General features: G+C 49.8%; 1 protein-coding gene across 1 annotated transcript in view; it reads right to left on the bottom strand.

Annotated features, from left to right (window-relative positions):
• Positions 1-5109, bottom strand: part of LOC149124858 (uncharacterized) — a 37122-nt gene extending 32013 nt beyond the window's left edge. Inside the window, exon 1 of the mRNA XM_089302068.1 lies at positions 4634-5109. Coding sequence (XP_089158194.1) covers positions 4634-4966 — 333 coding nt within the window. The 5' untranslated portion in view covers positions 4967-5109. The remainder of the gene's footprint in view (positions 1-4633) is intronic.
• Between the last annotated feature and the right edge of the window lie 7808 nt (positions 5110-12917).

The following is a 12917-nucleotide window of genomic DNA, read 5'->3' as shown; positions in this document are numbered from 1 at the left end:
CACGTTGCTCCCTGCAGCATTGCTTTAATGGTGAAATATCAGAATTATCATACAAAATAGCAACCGCTTATGTTGGAATACAATGTAATCTTATACAGTCACAGCCAATGGATTATACTCAGCAGCCAAGGCCAACCTCACGGGTGCAGCCTACATGGTCACAAAGGAGCCATCACACAGCGCTGGTACTCAGAAGGGCCTTCACTGGGTGTAAACCTCTGCTGGTGGTGACTCAAAATCCTCGGTTTGTAAGCGAGTCCAAAGAACATGAGGCTGAGCCAAGGAGGTATGCGGGAGAAAGGAAAGAGCTTTATGACTTAGTACCTTTAGTGGCACTTTATCCCTGCCTTAGGAACAAGGCGCTCACAAAATTATGCAGCAGGCCCTGTTAGCAGTGGTGATGCAAACCCCTCCCAAGCAGCCAGCCACCCTGTGAAGGAGGGAACGGAAGACTAATCAAGGAATGGCTTCTGGTATAGTGGCTAAGCCACTGCTGGAATCCCCACAGCCCATGTTAGAGTGCCCAGGATCAAGTCCTGGCTGAAGTCCTGATTCCAGCTTCCTGCTAATCCACCCTGGGAGGCAGCAGGTGAAGGCTCAAGTACTTACATCCCTGCCACTCACATAGGAGACTTGGATTGAGTTCCCAGGCCCTGGCTTCAGATACAGTTCCAGCTGTTGTGGGCACTAGGGAAGGAAACTAAGGGATGAAATATTTCTCTCTTCCTTTGAAATAAAGAAATAAGAAACAAAGACTAATCGCCAGGGACCTTGTGGACCCCTCAAACCCTCTGGTCTTAACCCTACCAGCAAATCTCCTTTCATACCTAAGGGTCCCTCTCAAAAGTCAGTTCCAGTCCCCGGGTGGCAAGATGCCCACCTCAGACTCCTCCGATAGCTCAAAGAAAGATGACCACTGGTGGGAACCAGGACACAGGACCTATATTAACAAATCACAGCATGAGGCCACAGAGTTATTAAGAAGGGTCCTTAGTAACATAGGACAAGTGCCTGTGGTTCTGCTCCATACAAAGACATGCCCAAAAGAAAAGTACCACTGGTTTTTATGAGCTACACCTCTCTGATACGCCACCTCTAGAACTACTGGAACCTGGGGTTCCAACCCCAGGAGGGACACAGCAGAGCAGGTTTTAAACTGGGGCTTTACTGTTTTTGATATATGGCCTAGGGCAGGTCCCCACCTCCTTTAGCCTCCTATTTCAAAGGGGATCAGCAGTGCCTTCCTCACAGAGCTTTGAAGAGGATTAAACAGTACAATGTGGTATAATTAAGTAAAACTCTTGCTTTCCCTCCTTGTGCTGTTATTTAGAAATGAGACGATGGTACACTAAGAACCCTGACAAGTGAAAGTGCTTCAAGAATGCTGATTCTGTTGCTGTCTCCTTCCTTGGCCCTCGTGCCCTTGTTCTTGAGACCAGACCCTTCATAAACCATCAGTTCCTGTCCCAAGACCCACCAGTGAGTGTATTGTTAGTTCTGCATAGGCTGAATACCAACTGTGTACCAGGGACTACAGGAATGAAAGCAGAGAGAAAAGGCCTGCCCTGGACAAGCTCACAGTCTTCTATGAGATACAGGTATTTAGCAAATACATGCTGATAAAATGGGTTAAGCGCTTTACGAAGATAAGCAGTGTGTTATGCAAGTTCTGGAAACGTATCCCTGCCTGGGAGGATGAGAGAAAAGTATCACAGAGAAGGAAGACCCTTGACTTGGATATTTTGAAACATGGCTACGACTTTCTCAAGCTGAAAACACTGAGGAACATCAAGTAGTGGCTGCCTATCTGCAGAGCAGTGGCAAGTCTGGCATGACAGAAGCAGGGGCTGTGCAGCTTGGAAAAGGAAGCTGTGAACAGACCTGAGAACAAGGCCTTGGAATGCCCCCCTAAGGGATTAGGGCTTTTGAAAGTATGCAAGAGGAGATGAGAAAAGATCAGACAGTCCCCTGTGCTTTCTAGGGAAATGCAGGTGGTATGCAGGCCTGAAGCAGAAAAGCCTGGAAGAAAGAATCCGGAGAGCAATGAGACTTGGCAGCAGGCAGCCTCGGCCTGAGGGCTTGTGTAGGACCTGAGCCACCACTGACATAGATTCGGTGACTACTAGGAGACAGATGCTGGTAAAGAGGGTGCTGCCAAGCTTGCCAACTTGGAAGGCAAGTCAGATGGAGCCGCCAATACAGAGATCAGTGCAATGTGTGGAGCAGGTTTGAATGGAACAGGAAGTCTGCGGTACCTGCAGGACACTCAAGTGTGTGTCTAAGAGGCAATGCAAACGGAGATGTAGATCCCATGGTAGAGGCTGAGGATGGAGACACTGCTTTGGCAGGTAGTCTCATAGAGACGTCGGTTCAAGCCACAGCAGTACGATCACCTCGAGTTGATTCGAGTGCCCCAGGCCAGTGTTCCCGCACACACATTACGGTTCAGAACCACCCAGAGAAGAGAGGCCGGGAGTCAAGGCCGCTTCTCACGGACGCGGCCAAGACGGATTCCAGCCAGGGCCAGGAAACCCCCAAAACGGAACCCGGGCCATGGGAAAAGTTCTTCCTCTCCCAACCCCCGCCTCCACCCGCCCACCGGCACTCCTGTCACACTCGCCCTCCCTCGACGCTGCCCCACACGCCTTCCTTCCCCTTCCTTCCACGCCACCCCACCTTCACGCCACCTTTTCCTTCTCCCCCCTTCCTCTCTCCTCCCGAATCTCCCTTGGCCGCCTCTCTCCTCCTCCTCTCCCCTCCACCCCTCACATGCACACCCCTTGCCCGCTATCTGCACCCCAGGCCCCACCTACCCCGTGACGACAGCAAGGCCATCGCGCCCAACTCACCAAAGAGCGTTTCTGCTCCTCTGGAACAGGAGCCGAGGCCCGAGGGGTAGACTTCCAGACTGCCCAAGAAGAGGACCGCGCCTACACATTTCCAGAAGGGCAAGGTAACTGATGCGGCTGTCCCGGGCTGCAGTGTCTCTGATTCAGGCCTGACCCCGGAGGCACTGGGTCTCACTCAGGCTCCGCCAGCAGCATCGAGGACGGCTCCTCAAGACTTGAACAGGCTTTTGGGCAGGAACAGATGAGGAGCAGACTTCCATCTGAGGATGGCTGAGCAGGAGATGTACCTACGGGTACAATTCCTGGTCACAGCGCAGGGCGCAAATTCACTCCCCACAGGCAGCTGCCATGGCGCCATGGGACACATCTGCATGCTGCTACGTCCAGTGTGGGGTGCCCAAGAGCCGATTCCAATCCCGCTACTCCAGGTTGGGAACCAGGGAGGCAGCCGCTGATGGCCCAGGTACTTGGATCCTGCCTCCTTCCCTCCTGGGAGTCCTGAATGGAGTTCTTGCCTCCTGGCTTCTGTCTGGCCCGGCGCTGGCCTTTGAAGCCACTTGGGGAGAGAAGCAGTGCATGGGGCATCGCAAGCACTCTTGCTCTCTCTCAGTGATTGCCCATCTGGTGGTTCGCCCTCCTCCCAGGTGGCTACAAAGGCCAGGGCTGGGCCAGGCTGAAACAGAAGCCAGGGACTTTATCTGGTGCTCCATTCTGAGAACCTGCCACCGGGCCCCTGGCTCCTGAATACTGGCTCCGGATCTGCTCAGCTCCCATCATTGCGCTAATTTGGAGAGGACCAGCAGATGAAAGACTTACTTTCTCTTTCTCTCTCTCTGCATGTAACTCTGAATTTCAAATAAACAAATAAGAACTTTATAAAAAAAAAAAAAAAAGGAAGACATAGCTATAAATAAAATACATCACGGCCAACTACTAGAGTTTATATCGAACTTGATACTATATGCATCACCTAGCCTATTAACACAGAACTCCTGTGGGAAGGATAGTTAAAACCCGTGATTTGCAAACCCTTCCAAAAAGGAGATGAAGGGGAAAAATCTTCCATCTCATCCCTTCGGACCAACATTTTCCCAACATGCAAAACAAATGCATCATAAAGAAAACGGCACATACGTATCTGTCATGACTGCGCTGTCACATTCCTTAACAAAATATTACCAAACGCGCTCCTGAAGCACAACCAAAGCTTAGCACGCTGGGTGCAACTCCAGGAATGCAAGGATGGCTACCATACACAATCAATATATCACAGAACAGAATAAACATGGGGAAAGCCCACAAAGTATCCCTATAGACACAGAAAACCTATTTCACAAAAACTCCCACCGCTTTGGCGATATCAAAATAAAAAGGAATCATCAAATCAGGAACAGAAGCTAAACCTCGGCTTGACAATGGCCTCTCACTGAAAACCCACAGAGCGCTAACATCACACCAAATGCCAGTTAACCGGAAACTGTCCTCCTAGACCAGGAAACAGACGAGCGTTTTCGCTCTTATTCCTCCCCGTCAGCAGTCTCGGGGGTCTCGAGCAGGGCGGCTGGGCCATCAAAACGCAAACAGACGGGAACGCGGGGCCGCTCCAGGAGGAGACGGAGCCCCTCTGCTCTGGCACAGCTGCTCGCACACTGGGGAAAGTTCCAGACCGACCGTCCGCACAGCAAGACCACGACTCCACCCGCGCCTTCGGGACCCGAGAGCAACAGGCACGCCGGCAGCGAAGACTCGCAGCGGGAAACCCCAACAGCCCCCGCATCACTCACCGCCAAGGGGGCCCGGTCTGCTGGCGGCACAGGGGCCCGCGAAGGCCGCTGCTTCCACGAAGGGCCGAAGAAGAGAACCGCGCCCGGGAAACGGCGCGGCAGCCTCGGGCCGCAGCCTCTCTGAGCCCGGCCTGACCCCGGGGGCGCTGGGTCTCCCGCAGGCTCCGCCGGCAGCGTCCAGGACGGCTCCCGACGGCTCGCGCGGGCTCTCCGGCAGCAGGGGACGGGACCCGCGAGGACTCCTACCTGAGCGCCGCGGGCCACAAGGGGCCACTTCCGGGGCACAAGGGGCCACTTCCGGGTCACAGCGCCGGGCGCAGGCGCACTCCCCATGGGCGGCCGCCGTGGCGCCGCGGGACGCACCTCCGCGCTGCCTGCCGCGTCCAGCGTCCGAAGCCCCAGGGCTGCAGGCGGGGCGGCCTCTCCAGCCTGTGACCCAGGGACCACGCCTCCCGGCCTCCTGGGCGCCCTGAATGGAGGTCAAGCCTCCTGGCTTCTGCCTGGCCCGGCGCTGGCCGTTGGAGCCGCTTGGGGAGAGAAGCAGAGCACCGGGCATCGCGAGCCCTCTTGCCTCTTGCTCTCTCTCACGGATCGTCCCTCTGGGGGTTCAACCCCCAGGTGGCTACTAAGGCCGGGACCGGGCCAGGCCGAAGCAGAAGCCCGGGACTGTATCCGGTGCTCCACTCTGGGTTCAGGGGCCTGAGTCCTTGGGCCGTCTCCCTCTGCTTTCCCAGGCATGGCAGCAGACAGCTGGATCCCACGGGGAAAGGCTCCCAGGAGGGGCCGGCGCTGTGGGGGAGCGGGTAAAGCCACCGCCCGCAGCGCCTGCATCCACATGGGCGCCGGTTCGAGTCCCGGCTGCTCCACTTCCGGTGCAGCTCTCTGCAGAAGAGGGCCCAAATCCTTGGGCCCCTGCACCCATGCGGTACACCCCGGGGAGGCTCCTGGCTCCTGGCTTCAGATCCGCTCAGGCCTGCCCGTTGCAGCCAATTGGGTAGCAGACCAGCAGATGGAAGACCTCTCGATAGCGATTCTCTCTCTCTCTCTCTCTCTCTCTCTCCCTCTCTCTCCCTCCCTCCAGCCCTCCCTGAATTTCATATAAATAAGATCTTCAAAAAAAATAAAAAATTAAGAAAAGGAAGACATAGCTTTAAATAAAATACTACATCAAGGCCAACTATTACAGTTCATTACAATTTGATATTATATACATTACCTACCCTATTAACATAGAATTTGAAAAGGAATTTAACTCACTCTTAGAAAAGGTGTTGGTGGCAGGCAACGCAGCTCACTAGGCTAATCCTCCACCTAGTGGCGCCAGCACACCAGGTTCTAGTCCCGGTCAGGGTGCCGGATTCTGTCCCGGTTGCTCCCTCTTCCAGGCCAGCTCTCTGCTATGGCCCAGGAGTGCAGTAGAGGATGGCCCGAGTCCTTGGGCCCTGTACCCGCATGGGAGACCAGGATAAGTACCTGGCTCCTGCCTTTGGATCAGCGGCGGCCACTGGAGGGTGAACCAATGGCAAAGGAAGACCTTTCTCTCTGTCTCTCTCTCTCACTGTCCACTCTGCCTGCCTGTCAAAAAAAAAAAAAAAAAAAAAAAAAGGTGTTGGTACCCATTCTTTCTCTTCTACCTTAGAAACGTTCCGTGTGGTATTATCTATGACTTACGCATGAGGAAATCAATGTAGTTTATTTATTCAGACACTTGGGTACCCACTCGCACAGGGACTTGAGACACCTGTGATCTACAGAGTTCTCCACTGAACACAGGTCTGCTCCCCAACCTCCGCCCTCCACAGTCTAGGCCTGCATTTAATGGATGGAGCATGCTTGAACTAGGACAAACCGTGTCTTCCACAAAGCACGATAGAATACGTAAATGTAGCGTCTGAGGTCCCTCTTGGCATTTTCTACGTGCACGTTATCACGTTGGTACTTTTTCTCTCCTTTCTCAACGTTAGATACAAATTGGGAGGGAGGAAGTCAAACTATCACTATTGGCAGAGGACATGATTCCATACAGAGGAGATCCACACGACTCCACTGAGAGACTATCGAAACTCAGAGTAGAGTTTGGTAAAGTGGCAGGATAGAAAATCAACAGCCTTTGTATACGCAGACAGTGCCGTGGCTCAGAAAGAACGTCTAGGACCAATCCCGTCCACATAGCTACAAAGAAAATACAGGCTCTGGGGACCATTTCAACCAAGGATGTCCACTAGCTGAGAATCACAACAGATTAAAGAAAGGAATAGAAGAGGGCAAAAAGCAAAAAACCACATTGAGAAGCTTCTGCACTGCAAGCAAAACACTCGGCAAAGCGCAGAGGCAACTAACAGAATGGGAGAAATTATCTGCAAAGTATGCAGCTGGTAAAGGATTCACTACCAGAGGTTTTCAAGAAACTCAACAGCAGCAAAACAAACCACCCACTCAAGAAACGGGCCAAGGACTTCCGCAGGCATGGTTCAAGAAAGGAAATCCAAATGGCCAACAAACACATGCAAAAATGCTCAGGGTCACTAGCCATCAGGGAAATGCACAGCAATACTACAACAGCCTTGAGGATGTCAGGGGGGGAAAGGCGGCCTGCTCCGCTGTTGGTGGGAATGTAAACTGGTATAGCCACTGTGGGAGACAGTATGAGAAACCTCAGAAACCTGAATATAGACAAACCAGCCGTTCCACCCCGGGGAATATAGGCAAGGGAAAGGAAATCAGCATATGGAAGAGTCATATTTACTGCAGCTCATTTCACAACAGCAAAGATAGGCAATCAACCAAAATGCCGCTCTCCTGAAGACTGAAGAAAGAAATTACGGGCCATGTACACCACACATACATATACAGACCGCAGGGGAGAGGAAAGGCCATCATTTTGAAATAGCCCTGCCTATATGTTCTCCACTTGAGAACAAGGAGACCACTCTACCTTAGAGCCTAATCGACCTTGGGGAAGGGCAATTAACCAACTCCTGCCCCTGGAAGACTTGCTGTCTTACACAGGGGATAAAAGAGCAAAGAAAAAGGCTAGAAAAGTATTGTGAAAGCTACAGGCTAGGGGTGTAGGCCAATGAAACCAAATATTCAATCCTAAGATTATACATGCTTTCTTCCTTCAATACTTTAGCACATCACCCGGGCTCCAGATCTATACCAGACACAGGTTCTATTTAAGAAGGAATTTCTAGGGAAACCCCAAAAAAGAGTGTGAGACACCAAAATAAAGGCCCAAAAGGAAAATGAAACCTCTGATACCTACAGCAAAGCAAACATTAAATAGCCTAACTCCCACCCAGAGGAACATAAACCTCACACTAAGTGACCTGCTTACTTTGCTTTCTATTACCTGATACATTGTGTCCAGCTTTCAGAAAAAAAAAAAAAAAGTTAAAGCAAGAAAAATGCAGTCTGAAGAGACAAAGCAAGCATCAAAACCAGGCCCTACCACGGCAAAGATTCTGGAGCTGTCTGACTGGGTTATTAAAACAACTGTAATAGAAAAATTGGACGATATACAGAACCACATGAATAATGCAAACAGATAGATGGAAACTCTCAAAGAATCAAAAGGGGCCGCCAGATCAAAACAACCACTGAGACAGAAACGAAGAATGTCTTGGAGGGGCTCATTATCAGACTAGACACTAGAGAGAAGACAATCCGTGAGTGGGTGTGTATCAATAAAAACTTCCTCAACTAAAAGCCAAAGAAAGAAATGGGGAAAACGCTAATGGAATGCCTAAGATTATGGGACAATTACAAAGGTATGACACACACAAAGCAGGAATACTAGAAGAAAGGAAGGAACAGGGGCAATATTGGAAGTAATGACGGCCGAAAACGTTCCAAAAGCTGAAGGTAAAAACGATAGAGGTTGAGGGGCTGGCGCTGTGGCGTAGCAGATACAGCTGCCACCTGCAGCATCCATCGGCATCCCATATGGGTGCCGGTTCGAATCCCATATGCCCCACTTCCGATCCAGCTCTCTACTGTGGCCTGGGAAAGCAGCAAAAGATGGCTCAAGTCCTTGGTCCCCTGCACCCACATGGGAGACCCAGAAGGTCCTGGCTCCCGCCTTTGAATCGGCATAGCTCTGACCATTGTGGCCATCTGGGGAGTGAACCAGCAGATGGAAGACCTCTCTGTCTGCCTCTGCCTCTCTGTAATTCTGCCTTTCACATGAATAAATAAATACATCTTAAAAAAAAAAAAAAGGTTGAATATCACTGGTAGAAAATGTTTGGTGATAGAAATATCTCAGATGAGAAACAATGGCTTGATCAGCCCTTGTCCTGACTGTCCAGGAACACCTTACTACTTTATTCCTTTTAGTATTTGTTTGTCCTACTTATTACCATTGGCTGAACTCTTTAATTTACACACAACTATTCTTAGGTGTTTAAATTCAACTGAAAAGTGATCCCTGTTAAATATAAGAGTGGGAATAAGAGAGGGAGGAGATGTACAGTTCGGCACATGCTCACTCAGACTTACCCTTAATGGTAGAGCTAGAAACGTGCCAGGGGATTCCAATTCAATCCCATCAATGTGGCATGTACCAATGCCATCTTACTAGTCTAAAGTGATCAGTTTCAGTTCATAATTGATCATAATGAGAGGATTAAATGTCAAAGGGATCACATAAACAAGTCTACTGTCTGCTTCTACTAACTGATAGAATTAAAAAGGAGAAAACAATCCAACATGGGAAGCAGGATACACAGCAGACTCATAGAATGGCCAAAGCCCTAAACAGCACTCTGGCCTCCGAATCAGCCCCTAAGGCATTCGGATCTGGCTAAAAAGCCCATGAGAGTATTTCAGGCATGGGAAGTCAAGACACTCTGGCAAAAGAAAAAAATGACCTAAATTTAAGAACGCTGTGAGTGAGATCCCAGAGGAAAGAACAGGCCAGCAAAGAAGGAGGTACTTTTCTCTGAAGGGAGGAGAGAACTTCCACTTTGACTCTGGCCTTGTCTAAAGAAGATCAGAGTTGGTGAACTCCAGAGGAACTTCCATAGCCTTGGCAGCTCATGACAAGAACCTCTGGTGATTACTGACGTCATCAATAAGAGTGTCCATTGTTAAATCAACAACAGGAGTCACTGTGCACTTACTCCCCATGTAACATCTCTGTCCTTAATGTGTTGTACTCTGTGAATGAATGCTAAAACTACTGCTCAAACAGTACTCTATACTTTGTGTGTCTGTGTGGGTGCAGTCTGTTGGAATCTTTACTTAGTATATACTAATTTGATCTTCTATACATGAAGAGAATTGCAAATGAATTTTGATGAAGAATGGGATGGGAGAAGGAGTGGGGGATGGGATGGTTGCGGGTGGGATGGATGTTACTGGGGGAAAAGCCGCTATAATCCAAACATTGTGCTTTGGAAATTTATAGTTATTAAATAGAAGTTGAAAAACTAAAGTATGTGTGTATGTTGGTACAGTAGAGCATATGTGTAGTTTCTCAAATGGTAGCATCAACAGGAATAGAACAAAATTTTTCAAGTTAAAAGAGAGGTCAAAAAATCTATTAAAAAAGAAAAAGGAAAATAAATGTATTTAAAACTATTTTGGAAAATAAGAAAACAAGTATTCAAAATCAGTCCCACGAAAACCCCTTTTGATGCCAGCTTGCCAACAGAAGACGTATATGCTCATATAATCACAGGCTCAACTAAGAGGTGATCCTTAACACTTTATAAGCATTTACCCACCTACTTAAAAACTTTTCATAACAAAAGAAATAGCTTTCGGGGCTGCCGTTGTGGGTGGGTGGGTTAATCCTCTGCCTGCAGCGCCTGCATCCCATGTGGGCGCCGGTTCTAGTCCCAGCTGCTCCTCTTCCGATCCAGCTCTCTGCTATGGCCTGGGAAAGCAGGGGAAGATGGCTCAAGTCCTTGGGCCCCTGCAGTCATGCCGGAGACAGGAAGAAGCTCCTGGCTCCTGGCTTCGGATCGGCACAGCTCCAGCCGTTGTGGCCATTTGGGGAGTGAACCACCAGACGGAAGGCCTTTCTCTCTGTCTCTCCCTCTCACTGTCTGTAACTCTGCCTCTCAAATACATACATACCTACTTACATCCATACAATCTTAAAAAACTAAATAGCTTTCTAACATTTTACTCTATGGATGCAGCAGAATTTGCTACTTACTTATATATTATTCTTTTCCATGTATATATTATTCCTAACTTCATTTTTCCTCCCTCATCAGAAAGGAAGACATGCTCAGGTTTGAAAAACTGTAAATCACAATCATTCAAAAAGGAGAGGATAAAAGCCACCATAACCCCTTCACTAGAATGAGCATGCTAACACGGAGGATTACCTTCTGTGCATTTATCCCATTCTTCATTACAACTAAGGTGACTTTAAACATCTTTGCACGTGAATGTTTGTTTGCATTTTTATTTCTTTAGAGTAGAAGATGGCAGAACAAGTGGGTCATAAAGCACTAACTGTTTTGTGATCCTAGAATGCAATATCTAATTTCCTTTGGGAGCATTTCTTTCAATGCTGTTTTTCTCAATGCAACCCCAGATTACTAAGTCTGAAGCTAAAGCAGCAACTCTTAAGGTTCCAAAGCAATCATACACACATCTGACATCCTAGGAGCAGTGAGTCTCCCTTTCCATGCTCACAGCCCAGGCAGGCTGCCAGGTGTCTTCCCTGTGAGAGCCCACAGGCGGAAAACTCCACACCTCCTGGGCTGAGCTCACTCACTCCCTTCTTCCTTCTCCTGACAGGCCGGCACCACTAATCACCAAGCATTAGAACTAAGAGTTATCCTGAACCAGCAATGTTACCTAAGTTCAATTGGTTAAGTTGTACCAGTAGCTACAACTGAACTGTCACTAAGGCCAACTGGTCCTATTTCACACAGACCTTGCACATCCTCCCCCTGCACAGCCACTGTCCCAGTTCAGAGTCTCATCGTGTCACCTACATAACTGCAATAGCTGCTCCCAGAAATTCACTCTGGATTTAAATCTATCCCAATTGTCTAAAATAAAAAGTCATACCATTCCATCAACATCTGTCCTTACACAACCACAACCACACACACAGGAAACTCAATGTATCAAAACCAAACTGCTGATTTCCCCATGAAACCTCTTGCTCTGGCCCCCTATCTTCCCCTGCAATAACTGACCCACCATTTCACCAGCAGCTCAAGTCAAACCCTAGCATCATTCTCACTCCTTCATTTCCATCAAGCCATCAGTGCCACCTGTAAACTTTCTCCACTTCTCTCCATTTTCAGCCTGAGCAGATTTGAAGCAGGAGCCTGCAGCTTCCTCCAGGATTCCCAAACAGTTGCAGGAGACCAAGGACTTGGGTACTCTTCTACTGCTGGGCCGGGCCACAGCAGAGCTGGAATGGAAGCGGAGGTGCTGGGACGGAAGTGGAGGTGCTGGGACTTGAACCACCACCCATATGGGATGCTGCTACTTCAGGCAGCAGCTTCATCCACTCTGCCACGGCTCGGCCCGCCCCCACCCCCAAATGCCCAGGTTGTTGCACTCGTGATCCAGCTGGCTGCTAACAAGCCCAGGAAAGCAGAGCAAGAGGCCCAAGGACTTGGGCACCCGAACCCACACTGGAGTCCCGGATAAAGTACCTGGCTTCTGCTTCAGCCTGGCGCAGCCCCAGGACATCGTAGCCACCTGGGGTGTGAACCCATACACTGACTCTCTCTCCACCACTGCCTCATCAGTAACTCTGCCTTTCACACCAGTCTTTAAAAAGAAAAAACAATCCAGTACTTACCATGAGGTGTCAGAACCTTGGACAGGCTGGAACAGAGCACAAAGGGATTCCTGGGGTTTCTCTAAGCTTCTGCTTTCTAGTCCTTGTGTGCAGTCTGTGAAAATTCACCGGATTACGTGCAAGTTAATTCGAGTGCCCCAGGCCAGTTTTCCCGCACACACATTACGGTTCAGAACCACCCAGAGAAGAGAGGCCGGGAGTCAAGGCCGCTTCTCAAGGACGTGGCCAAGACTGATTCCAGCCAGGGCCAGGAAACCTCCAAAATGGAACCCGGGCCGTGGGAAAAGTTCTTCCTCTCCCAACCCCCGCCTCCACCCGCCCACCAGCACTCCTGTCACACTCGCCCTCCCTCGACGCTGCCCCACACGCCTTCCTTCCCCTTCCTTCCACGCCACCCCACCTTCACGCCACCTTTTCCTTCTCCCCCCTTCCTCTCTCCTCCCGAATCTCCCTTGGCCGCCTCTCTCCTCCTCCTCTCCCCTCCACCCCTCACATGCACAC

Source organism: Oryctolagus cuniculus, chromosome 8, assembly GCF_051225735.1.
Source record: "Oryctolagus cuniculus isolate XC-2025 breed Fujian yellow rabbit chromosome 8, ASM5122573v1, whole genome shotgun sequence".
Classification (NCBI taxonomy): domain Eukaryota; kingdom Metazoa; phylum Chordata; class Mammalia; order Lagomorpha; family Leporidae; genus Oryctolagus; species Oryctolagus cuniculus.
The sequence above is the reverse complement of the archived record's forward strand: the minus strand, read 5'-3'. Positions and strand labels throughout refer to the sequence as shown.